We start from the raw sequence: 13,430 nt of genomic DNA on the forward strand, positions 1-13,430 counted from the left end.
CTTAAAAAGAGAGGGAATTATTCCAGCAAGGATTAAAATAAAGCAACTGGAGTTTATGACACAATGGCATGTAATTAGAGCTTCAGGGTTTTTCCTGACTCAATTCTCCCAGTCCTAAAGGCAAGGAAGGGTGGGGTGGGGTGGTGGCTATAATCATTTTATTCAGGGCATAACAATTCAGGCCATAACAGTAATAAGTAGCAGAACTGGCACTCAGGCCTATGTCCTCTGCCTCCAGATAAGGGATCTTAATCCAAAATTTATCCAAATACTGGTTTCAAAATACTGGATGCAAAAATGTAATGCCATCTTGCTCATATTTTATTCATTGAATACCAAAACACTAGAAAACGCCCTGTTCCGGCTCCTCTAACACTAGCTTCTTATCTTTAAATGCCTCTACTTCCAGATTTTCTCCCTGTTCCCTCAGGTCATATTGGAGCATGTTACCTAAATTGGCTTCTCAGACACAGCTGTAATAAGATTTATTTGTCAGTAGGAAAATCTGCAGGCGTCACAGCAGAAGAAGTCCAAGTCTATGTTTGGAGCTGGAAGGGGATCACATAGATTTAAAGCTAAAAATCCCTCAGAATCCATCTAGATCAACCCTTTCACTTTACACAAAAAGGAAACAGACTCAGAGGACTTGCCTAAGATCACATAGGTAGAAAATGGCAGCCAGCATTTGAACTTACTCAGGTTTTCAAATTCCAGGTCCCTTCTTACCTTAGGAGCTCCCTACTAATAACCTTCAATCCACCAGCAAATCTCAAATCTGTTTGTTGCTGTGCTTCTAAACCATTTCTTGGCTAACCCACCTCTTCTTGGTTCATCAGGATTTCTAAGAGGAAGGGTACGGAAGCAGCAACATCTTTTCCCTCCAGTCTCTGTTGAGAGACTTAACTGTCAAGCACCCCAAAGAGGTCCCTAGATTTGCAGATATTGGGGAAGGAACCTATTTTTTTAAAAGTTTGGAAACTTCTCTTCTAGGGGCTGAATGATATGGAGAGACAAGTACAGATCAGATTCAGGTCTCTGCTTCCAGCTTAGTGGCTTTCTGCCTTTCATCGGGGCTTTCATCCACAAAATGATAGAGAACTTCACCTTGTACTCTGCAAGGGGGATGGGGGTGGGGATGGGGAGGCAGATGTCTTTGAAATCCTCTGAGGGGCCTATATGGCTTAGATAATATAGCAGGCTGTAGTACTTGCTGACAGACCTTGAAATCCAGTTGCATATTAATTAGTGCCCAAGCTGATGATAAAGACATCCTTCCCAAAGGTTTGGGTGTTATTTTGTTCAAATACAAAAGGCCTCCCTCCCTAATTTAAAAATCAGGTTTCATTGTGGTCACACTCCCCACACATGAGTGGAGTGGATCGGGCATGTAGGCAGAGAAATGACTGCTCTCTGTTCTTTGCCTCAGGTGCATGGGAGACAAGCCCTGGAGCTCCAGCTGGAAGTTCAAAGCCTTTGTCTCAGTAGATGAGTTGTGTCCTTAGGACACCTTCAGCTTGGCTGGTGTGACAGGAAAGGGGGACCCAGGTAATTCTAGGTAGGAGATGCCCCCAGATAGATGAGAGGTATAATGTCATGACCCCTGCCAAGTGCTAGGCAAATGAACATGCAAGGTCTGCTGAGCTGCTAAGGAATGAATGAAAGAGAGCAGCTGGGAGGAGAGTTAACTGACTGTGACATCTTATTTCTGGGGCTTGTGCTAAAGGACCCGTCTGTTTGCCACCTGGGACCCAGGTCTGTTAAATAAGGTTGTTATTGTTCAGTTGTTTTTCAGTCGTGTCTGACTCTTCCTGACCCATTTGGGTTTTCTTGGCAAAGATACTAGAGTGGTTTGTAATTTTCTTCTCCACCTCATTTTACAGATGAAGAAACTGAGGCAAACAGATTTAAGTGACTTATCCAGAGTCACACAGCTCGAGAGTGTCTGAGGCCAGATTTGAAATCAGGGAGATATGTCTTCTAAGACCATACTTCCAAATCATGTATTAATTTAGTAAAATTTGATTTTTATTTTAAAGAAATCCTACAATAAGCTATATCATAAGCTCCTTGAGGGGAGAAACTCTGCTTTTGTTTTTGTTTCTCTAGCAGGCAGCTGCTAGTGCAGTGAAGAGAGTGTTTAACAAACACTCAGGAAGTCTTGAGTTCAAATTTGCCTCAATTACTTACTAGTTGTGTGAGTCACTTATCACCTGTTTGCCTCAGTTTCCTCAATTATAAAACAGAGATAGTAATACCACCTACCTCCCATGATTGTTACTAACCCCCCAAACCTTGTAGAGCTGCTCCTGTAAAAACCCACTTCATTCCCTGAAACTCTCTCAGGTGCATCTGCTCCAAGGCTGTATCTGCAACTCCTGCCCCTGCCCCAAAGCTTTTCCTAGCAGAGTCCTGTTTAAGACTTCCTTTCTGAGTCGGTTAAATCTTCTCTCCCTCTTCAAACAAGAGCTGCTGTCTTTGCAGATCTCTTTGTAGGGCACCTAGCACCAATGCTACTAGAATATCCTGAAGGCTCTCCTCATACCATCTCTATCAGTAGATAGAGGGGCTGGACATAGACATAAGAAACTAGCTGTGTGTGCCTGGGTTATGCCACTTAATTTGTCTTTTTTTTTTTAAATCTGTAAAATATGGATAGTAATAGCACCTATATGATGGGGTTATTGAGAAATCAAATGAGACAATATGGATAGCTATATCAATACTAGCTAGCTAATGTTCTCCAAGACTCAGCTCAAATGCCATTCCCTCCAGGAAGCCTCTCCAATATCGTCCTCCCAGCAGGAAGTCCTCTCTCCCACATCTGACCTCAAAGCATTTTATTCTCTTATAGGCTAATGAGTTTTTTTTTTTTAACCATATTGCTTATATAGTATTTCTTACTTTTATTTCTCTACAAGTTTTTAATCAGCTTTATTAGAATTGAACACATTGAATTTTACATCTTCTTATATCTCTCCCTCAGTGCCTGCTGCAGGATATTGTACAAATATACACTTAATGAATGTTTAATGGGTGACTTGAATGAGCTACTTTTTGATGATGATGATGAGGTTGGTAGAGGATAATGGAATTAACCTTCACATTAGAATGTTAGAACATCTATCATGAGAAAAATGCTATATATTGGTAGATCTTCAATCTTTCTTTCTTCCTCTTTTGTTCTCTCTGTATTTCTGTGTCTCCATGTCTGTCTCTATCTTTCTCACATAAATGCACAGAAATGCAAGTGTACACATAGGGGAAATATTCATCTTTTTAGTAATGAAATGTTGGTGGACCAGATGCCCACTCCTTAAAATCCTAAGGATAGAACAAGACTTCTTGGGAAACAAGAAATAATTATAATCATAATAATATTAACTCTTATTTCTGCAGCACTATAAAATCTCCAAAGAGTTTACCTCACAATAACCAAGTGAGGCAGCCCCATAATGGAGAGAAAGAAACTGAGCCTTATACAGCTTAAAAATAATGTAATTCCATGTGGCCATGGTCGCATAATTAGTGACTATCCAAAATACTATGCTCAATCCTATAAAAAACAAGTTGATCACTTACCATATCCCCACGAGATTTCTAACGCAACAGTGAAGTCTCTGAATCCTCCAAAGTCAATGATAGAAACAAGGTGTAACATGTGTCAAAATATTCACACCATCATTTTTTGGAAGTAATAAAGTAATAAAATAAAATAATAAAATTGAAGTGGAAAAGGCTGACAAACCATGGCACATAAATATAATAGAATTCAGTAGAAAATGACATATACAAGGAATTAGGGAAAGAATGGGAAGAATTGTATATAGTAATACAAAGTGTTTTTGTGCTACCAATTATTATTGGTGCTACCAAAGGAATAATATACATAATGTTGATTAAAAGGAAGCCCAATTCTGAGTGATTAAAAGACAAGAATAACAACCATAACAATAACAACAAAAAGATGATCTCAGGGAACTGATAATGAAACCTATTTACCCCCTCTGTATAGAGGCAGAATATTGTATAAGTTGTCACTCATGGTGAGTGTATTCATTGTTTTTGTCCAACTTTTTTCTTGTTATAAGAAAAAGTTTATTTCTAGAAAAGGCATACTTGTATAAGCAATTTTATATAAATTTATATAATTTATAAATGATTTTACATCACTTATATAATGATTTTAAAACAGAAAACCAATAAAATTGAAAAAAAAAATTGAGTGCTGAACTTAAGCATCAGATAGATTTAGCTAGTTTTCTAACTGGCTGTGTGTTCCTTCTTAATTTCAGTGCCTCATCTGTAAACTGCCTCCACGGTCCCTGCCAGTTCTAAATCTAAGATCCTAGAGCTGCCAGGATCTATCAGTTAACTTGTCCAAAATGACACAGGTGGGAACTAGCTGGCATGTATTTGAATTCAGATCTCTTGACCTCAAACCAATATGCCCCTGCCATTTAATAGTGTTAGGACGCAGAACATTAAAATATGTTAGCATGGGTTTTATCAGAATTTTAGAAACAATCCAACCATCCCTTTTGAGTATTTTTTTGCTTTTCAGAAAATAGTCATAGCTTTTATTTCATTTTATCTTCACGATAACCCTATGAATTGAAATCACCATTTTCAGTGAAACCAGTTAGGGTGTTTTATTTACATTGTGATGAGCAGGGGCTGAGAAGTGTCAGTCCCTGGGAAGGAGAGACCCAGTACAAAGCACATGAGCTGGTTTTACTCAGCTAGGGATAAAGTCAGTCTCTGAACTGTTCTGTTATCTAATCTAATCTATAAAAATAGCTTAAATGTAAAGATGCCTCCAGCTGCAAGCCTGGGAACCTGTGTAGTAAAGACTAACATCTATAGCACAACCTGATGGGTTAACAAGCAACTCAATCAAAAATGTGGGTATTTTCTGAAATCCTCAGATCCCAGGATGTCAGAATCACAGAGTGGGGCAAGTATCTCAATGGCCATCTAGTGAGCTTTTTTGCCTGACCGAGACAGCTCTTCTATAGCTTACCTGACAAGTGGTCATCCAGCTTTTGCTTCAAGAGAGTGAATGGAAGCCTACCAACCCTGCAGAGGCAACCCATTGCTCCACTTTTGAGCATTTGATCCAGTCATGTTCCAGGCCTGCCTTACATGCAGAACAAGAAGGCTGGAAAGAACCTGGAAGTTTAGAATGCCAGTACTGGGAGGGACCTTAAAATACAAAATTTCAGAACTAGGAGAGATCTTGAAACACAGAATGTCAGAGTTGGGGGTAGCACCTTAAAACATAGAGTATCAAAGCTGGAAGAGATCTTAGAGCACAGAATGTCAGAACTGGGAGAGATCTTAGAATATGGAATGTGAGAATTGGGGAGAACTTTAAAACATAGGTTGTCAGAGCAAAAGGAACTTTAAGGATCATCTATCCACTAGTCCATATGCTGCATTTTAGGGATAAGTATAATGAGGCACGTTCATGAGTAGTTGCTCAAAAGTGATAAATGGAATCTGCAGCAGAGCTTTATGATGGAAGTTGGGTTTTCTGGATCTATAGAAAATTTTCCAGAACATGACACTGGATGAAGTGCCTTTAAGATGAGATATTCAATAATTTTTATCTCAGGTTTTGCAATTCTCGGAGAGTCTCCAATCATCATAAGTAATACCTGAGATTCTCAAATTCAATTGATTTTATTTCACTTTAAACATAAGCCATAGAGCAGATTGGGGGAAAGACGTTAAGTAGAACAGAGTGCTATAGACCTAGGAATTCCTTGATTTAGAGAACACTTATTTGGATTCTTCTTCTGATGCAGACTAACAATTCCTCTGGTACTAAAGACCAGATGACACCACTCCACGCAAAATATCACAACCTTTTTACAAATATAATTTCTCTCTTAAAAAAAATATTTATTGTGTCACAAAATCAAGAAAAACCCAAACAAAACGTATCAGACTCCAAAAAGGGGAAAAGATCTCTGCCCAACAACTTTGTCCAACTCTACATGTGACAAATAAAAAGTTTGGCACTGTAGTAATGACAAAACAATGGATCCCCAAATAACTGAGATTTCTTGGCAAAAAAAAGGAGATCAAAGTTCACTGATCTTCAATGGTCACATTTTCTAGCTCAAAAGCATTCAGAAGTCCCACTGAAATGCTCTTCTCCTGCCCACTAGGCAAGCAACAACTATCCCTCTTCTATTTACAACAAAAGGCTACACACAAAATGAGAAAAAATGGTCCAAAACTTCCCTTGTTCATTTCTTGAATTAAATCCCATCCTCATGCTGTTGGCAAGGAGAGTACCAATGAATCACCATAAGCAACATGGTAAACCAAGGGCTTGATTAAGCAAAGAAGGGCACTATATTTTAGAATGCCACACAAAGCAGTGACTCCTTTTTGGATGTTATTCTGGAACATCAAAAGGTGCTGGGTTTTTTTCTTCTTTCCTGTAAAAAGCCTGGCACTTGTGATTTCAAAGGTCCACTGGCAAATGTAGCACTTTCATAACAGTCTATCTGAGACAGCTCAGACCTCTGCCTCATCATATGACAGATGAAGATACTGAGTCCCTAAGTTGTGAGATGAAGAGATCAGAGAGCCAAGTTTACTTGATTATTATGAAGTTGGCTAAGTCTGCATAGAGTACCTATCATAATATATCAAAGGAAGCTTGACATGAGATTTAATTGAATTTCTCCCCTAACCTTATACTCTCAGTATTTGATATGTTGTGAAATTGATCTCAGATTCTTGAAGGCTTACTTATGCTCAGCAGAGAGGAAGTTTTGGCAGAGCCAGAGCTTTCCAGCCAAGGTAGAAAAGTTTTTGGGGGAGGCCTGGTAATAACCTGGGTATTCATCATCAGAGGAACAACTAAGCCAAAATTAGCAAGATAAGTCACCAAAGGGTAATCACTGGGTGATGAATATCTTCTGCCTTCTCAAGACCATCTTGAGAAGACTTAGAGTTGACTTCTTTGCTAGTAGTGGGACTACTCACAGTAATGAAATGATATGATTTTTTTTGAGGTATCTGAAATTATAATTGGAGATACCCAGGTTTTTTATGGCATCAATGAGAGGCAGAATGATACAGAGTATGAAACTTGGAGTCAGGAGACAAATCAAATCTTATCTTAGACATTATAACTAGATATATTAGGAGTGTGATCATGGGCAAGTTACTTAGCTAACTTCTTTTAGCCTCTTTTCCCCCATTTGTAACATGGGTATAATAATAATAGCTAGCATATATAGTGCTTCAAGGCAGAGCTTCTTAAACTTTTTCCATTCATGATCCCTTTTCATCCAAGAAATTTTTACATGATCCCAGGATATATAGACATATAAAACAGGTAGACAAATCAAACATTTACAGATAATAAATCACTATTTATTATATTTATATATTATGATTATAATATAATAATTATTATTTATATAAATAAATCATAATTTCACAACCCCCATATTCAGTTATACAACCCCATATAGGGTCATGAACCATGAGCTTTGCTTTAAGGTTTGCAAAGCACTATATATATATATATATAAAATCTCATTTTGATCCTGATAATAACCCTATGAGGTAGATACTATTATTGTCTTCATCTTCAGTCTCAGTGAAAACTAAGGTTGAAGGAATTTCAATGATTTGTCCTAAGTCACACAATAAGTGTCTGAGTTAAAATTTGAACTTAAGTCTATGTCTACTCCAAGTGAGCACTCCATCATGCAAGTGCCTCAAGGATATGATGGTGTTATTACTTTCAGGGCTTCCTCCTATCCTTCTCCCTTTTAGTTGAGAATATAAGACTGATAATTCCCATAAATCAACTCTATCAGTAGTCTTTCCACAAGGGTTATTCTTTATTATTTTGTCACTCTATCTCCAACATCCACCACAGTGCCTTGCAGCAACATAGTTTGTTCTTGTTCAGTCTTTTTGGTCATGTCCATCATCTCATGTAGGGTTTTCCTGGTAAAGATACTGGAGTGATTTGCCATTTTCTTTGAGGAAATTAAAGCAAAAAAGGTCAAGTGACCAGAGTCACATAGCTGGTAAGTGTCTGAGACCAGATTTGAATACAGAAAAATGAATCTTACAGATTCCAGATTTGGTGTTCATTCCACTGCACCACCTAGCTGCTCTTTGCTCATAGTAGGTACATACATTCATATTGAATGGAACTGAACTGCACAGTGATCAGAAACCTTTGTACACATTGATCAGTGTCCATTTTATAGGAGAACAGTCCTTGTATTTACTGTATTTAATGCTAGATAACTACCTCCCCCAACATTACATTACATTCTAACCCAAATGTAAATATCAATAAGCTATTTTAAAAGTAGTCCTGGTTTATGTATCAAAAACAACATAAATTTAGTCAATATTGTATTCTCCATTATAAGAAAATTTACTGTTATCCAGACTAAAAGATCTCTTTGCAGAAAAAACCCAATTCCTAGTCTTTTATGTGGAATATCCTCTCCTGACCAAGCTTCTTATTTGCCAAGATCAGCATCTATCTCTCCTAATGCACCTTTTGTTCTTCTATTTACAGTCATAAAATCCCTTATCTCCAATCCCCTGAAAGCTCCTCTGCACATTACCACTTAGTCCTATATTTTAAAATCAAATCAAACACAAGGTTTCTTTCTCTGAAAGCTTTGTTGAAGCTGAATTGACCTTCCACTGTCAATCCCAGCATATCAGTGGAAGGCAGTCAGTAGGCAAATCTGGGACAGACAATGTATGGAGGCAGAACTGACAAGACTTCCCAATTTACTGGGCATGGGAGGTGGGGGTGGAGGTGAGGGACAATGAGAGCAGTCAAGAATGATTCTTAGGCTATGAACCTGACCATGGAACCATTGAAGTATCTCTATACTTAGCCATAGTTTCTTTGTGTATATTTGCAATGGATACAAGTTACAAAGAAGCAGTTAGGCCTGATGTCAAGACAGTAGCAAAACCCAAACTCCTTAATAATCCACACCAGGATAAAGTAGAATGGGCTGACCTCAGAAGCCATGGGCTCTTCTTCTTGGAGATCTTCAAGCCCAGACCAGATGACCATCCATCAGTTGGGTCAGAATGGAGATTATTTACTGATATGGATTGGACCAAGACCACTGAGATCTTTTCCAATTCTCAAACTCTGTGATTCTGTGTAAGGGCATGAAATGAGAGAGCAGTATGTCCCACTTAACTCTGATTAATAGGAACAGAATTTTCTCCTCTTTGGGGATTGATGTGGCCTTGGCAGGTATAATCTTATCAGCACTAGATGTTTCCTGAGTCCCTGGTGTTTTAAACTTGGCTATATCCTTAATCTGTTTTTGAACCTGTCACTATAATAATTTGAAGTTCCAAGAAAGAGAAAGTCAAGGTCTATTGTGCATATGCAAGTATTCTGAAAGCTATAAAAGCATATTACATAAGCAGGGATTACTATTTGGCTTGTGTTAAAGCTAGCAGATGGTCTCATATGGCCCTCTGACTCAAGCCTGAGCCTGGTCTTCTGGGTTCACTTGGGAATCTGAGCCATAGTAAGCAGACAGTGAGATCTTCATTTAAACTTTTTTTTTTCCCAAGGGCAAACTTCACACTAAAATGTCCTTGTGTTTTCCAATGGGAAACAGAAAAGTGAAAAAGTCAAAAAAGGAAGAGAGAGGAAATGAAATAATGCTAGGAAGGGAAATCCAAAAACTGCTAAACTGCAAGGAGTACAGACTGTGACTCACCCCCCTGTCCCAGAGATTGTTCTGTGATACTCACCATGGTCATGAGCAAACACCAACAAGTCAAGTTCAGTCAGCATCTGGGCCAAGTCATCGTAGCGGCCGCAGTGTTCACCAGCACCATGACAGATAAACACGAGAGCCCTGAAAACAAGATCAAGAGACACAGTGTGAGGACGGAATTGTGGCTGGTTGGAGTAGAGCTCAAACAACATCTAACAATTTGGACAACTGAAAAGATTTAGATGGGAAACAGAGAGGATTGCTGATAGCACATGATGATTCTAGGACAAGTGGAAAACAGCAAGATGGAAAAATGGAATAGAACATTACTGTGTTATAAGTAATAACAAATGAACTATTCAGAGAAACAAGGGAAGGGCTAAAAGAAAAAGCAAATAGTAAAGCAAGCAGAGACCAAAAAAGAAAGAGAATCTTATATAAATTACTACATCAATATTAAAAAAAAAGTCATCATAGAAAAGGAAAAATTCAATGATGAAGTTTAATGGTCAACATTAGGACCATTCTAGCAAAGTTAAAGATGACACTATTCTTCTCTGCTAATAATCATTAAACTATTTTCAGAGGAAATAGAATTTTGTCGAGGTACTAGGTGGCTAGTGTTATAGTTCAAGCAAGAAGTGATCAGGGCCTGAACTAAAGTAGGGGCTCTGTTGAGTAGACAGAAGACAGGTAGGATAGATATTATGGAGGAAGAATTATTGGGCTGGATTAGAGATAGAAATGAGGAAAAGAGAATGTATGAGAATTACTACAGGACTGTGGACCTGAATAAATAGGAAGATGGTGATTAGCAAAGTTTGGAGGGGGGATGAGTTTTTTTTTTTTTTTTTTAATAAATAGAACAAGTTCTGTTTTGGACACATTAAGTTAGAGATTCTGATAAAGGGGGAAGGAAAGGAAAGGAAGGGAATAAGCATTTATGTAGCACCTACTACATGACATGCTAAGTACTTTACAAATATTATCTGATTTAATTCTCACAATAACACTGTGAGATAGATGCTGATATTATTCCCATTTTACAGTTGAAGAAACTGAAGCAAACAGATATAATAACTTGCTCATGGTCAAACAGCTAGTTAATATTTCCAGATTTGAATTCAGGTCTTTCCCGACTCTGGGCCACCTCTTTATTCACAGCACTACATAACTGAATGATGAGACATTCAGGTGGAGATGTTCATCAGAGAGACAGTATTCAGGGAGCAAAGAGTAGTCAAAATAAAAAGGAACCATCTTCCATTTCCAAGATTGGTTTTAATTTATTAAGACCATGAAAAACCAAGATTTTTTAAAGTCCTTTGGGAATAAGATGATAACAAGCATTGGATTTCAATTTAACTAAACAAATATTAAGTATTTGCTAGGGACAAGACATTGAGGAGGAAAAGATGAAATATGAGATAGTCTCTCCTCTAGGAATCTATGGTTCATGAGAGGAAATAAAAAACACTTTAGGAAAACCTAAGGAAGGAAGATCACTTAAGTTTGGTAGGGCAATGGGCAGAGAATATACAAATTTCACACCTGTATGAAAGGTTACAGTTTTCTCACAACTAAAATTTGGGGAAATGTGATGAAGCTTAGGGTCATTGAACTAGGAAAGAGAAAAGTTTAAAACTTCAATAGTTGCTGCAGAGATGATAGTTGGAATTCAGACATAGTGATAAATGATTATGATGACAATTTAAAGTAAAAATAAATTCAATCAATCAATAAACATTTCTTAAGCACTAGGGATATAAAAAGAGGAAAAAGACTTCAAGGAGCTTACAGTCTAATAGAGAAGCAAGCAGGAAAACTAACACGTACAAACAAGCAATATGTAGGATAAATAAGAAGTAATCAAAAGACAAAAGACACTAGAATTAAAGAGGGGTAGGGAAAGCTTCCTGTAGAAGATAAGGTTTTACTTGGAGCTTAAAGGAAGCCAGGAAAGTCAGTGAGTTGAGCAAAGGAATGAAAATATTCTACACATGGGGGACAGCCAGTGGTAATTCCAGGAGTGTCTTGTTCATGGAACAGTCAGAAAGTCATTGTCACTGGATCTAAGAGTATATGTCAAATAGTGCAGTATAAGAAGACTGGAAAAGTGGGAGGGAAGGAGGTGAAGGGCTTTGAATGCCAAATAGAGCATTTTGTATCTGATCCTAAAGGTGATGGAGAACCATTGGAGTTTATTGAGTGGAGAAGGGAGGAAGGGTGCCATGATCAGATCTATTAGATCAGATCAGGAGGATGGTCTAGAGTGGGAAGGGAGAAATTTGAGACAGACAAACCCACTAGCTATTGCAATAATCCAGGTGTGAGGTGGTGAAGGGGTGCATTGGAGTGAGGCAGTGTCCCAGAAGAGAAGGGGGTGAATTGGAGAAATGTGCCAAGGTGAATTGACAGATCTTGCCAACAGATTGGATTGTGTGAGAAGGGTGAGGAGATAGGAATTGAGGACTGTGAGAAATGAGTATTTCTCTCATATCTAATAACTAATCGTTGTATTAGGACCAATTTTCTATTTTTTCCCAGAAATCAACAAGTGTGGAAATTTCTCTTAAAGACTTACTCAGACCAAGATCTAATCAGACAGTAAGAGAAATTCTAATGAGTGTATCCCTGCTCATTATGTTTGTTCAGATAGGTGGGAGGCAGAAAGCTTATTCTCCCTATCATCAGGATATCAGGAAACTGATATCCCTTTCACCAAGATTTGAGTGACCTAAGTCATGTATCCCAAGACCTTTATTTTAATATAGCCCACATGTGTGATTGTGTTAACCTATCCTAGTTGATTGCCATCACCCAGCAAAAGCAATTCTTCAAAGGATAATGTAAATTGTGATCCCACCATTAGGGGTCTTTGGTCCAAAAGAAATGGCCAAATGATCATCTTATTATTAATAATCTACTTAGTCTTATTAATCAAAATGACTAAAATACCCAGAAACTGTCTCTATAAACTTTTTAAATGTCACAGGATGACACGTGGACTTGGAAGGATGGTGTTGACCTCTGCACTAATAGAAAAGGGGATGGGAGTGGGGAGGGAGGAAAAGTTCTGTTTTAAACATGTTGAGTTTAAGATGTCTTCTGGACATCTCATTTGGGATGTCTGAAAAGTAGTTAGAGATGCCAGACTGGAGGGCTGCAGAGAGTTTGGTATAGGATGGGTAGAACTAAAAATCATCAGCATAGAGTTAGGAGCTATTGAGATTACTGAGTAGTATAGAACTTCTTCTCTAGAGTAAATAATCCACCCATGAAAGATGCATTTGAAGCTTCCTTTTTAGTGCCTAGAAAGAAACATGGTAGATACTAATTTATTGATGTAATGCTTTAAAAAAAATCATTTACAAGTGTTTATGAAGGAAAAAAAAGTATATTCCAATGGATACTGAGAGATAGAAAAATGTTACCAATAGTATGATGGACTCCAGTTAAGGAGACCTGGGTTCAGATCTTGATTCAGACTCTTACTGGTTATGTGTTTGGCTTCACACTTAACCATTCTGATCTTCAGCTCCTTGTCTATAAAAGGTCTCAGTGTTCTCTTCTAGTTACAAGATTTTATGATTCTATGATCTATAGATTCCTCAATGTGAACGTTCCCTTTAACAATGCAAATCATAGCCCATTTGTGTCTGCCTGTCCTGTGGGATC

At 37.9% G+C, this 13,430-nt stretch overlaps 1 protein-coding gene across 3 annotated transcripts in view; it reads right to left on the reverse strand.

Annotated features, from left to right (window-relative positions):
• The window catches only part of MGLL (monoglyceride lipase), a 187,432-nt gene that overhangs the window by 96,851 nt on the left and 77,151 nt on the right, over positions 1 to 13,430 (reverse strand). For all 3 annotated transcript variants that reach the window (XM_051983241.1, XM_051983257.1, XM_051983248.1), the window contains one exon: positions 9,787 to 9,893. In XM_051983241.1, the coding sequence (XP_051839201.1) occupies positions 9,787 to 9,893 (107 nt within the window). The remainder of the gene's footprint in view (positions 1 to 9,786; positions 9,894 to 13,430) is intronic.

The sequence above is a fragment of the Antechinus flavipes genome, chromosome 1 (genome assembly GCF_016432865.1).
Source record: "Antechinus flavipes isolate AdamAnt ecotype Samford, QLD, Australia chromosome 1, AdamAnt_v2, whole genome shotgun sequence".
NCBI classification, from domain to species: Eukaryota; Metazoa; Chordata; class Mammalia; order Dasyuromorphia; family Dasyuridae; genus Antechinus; species Antechinus flavipes.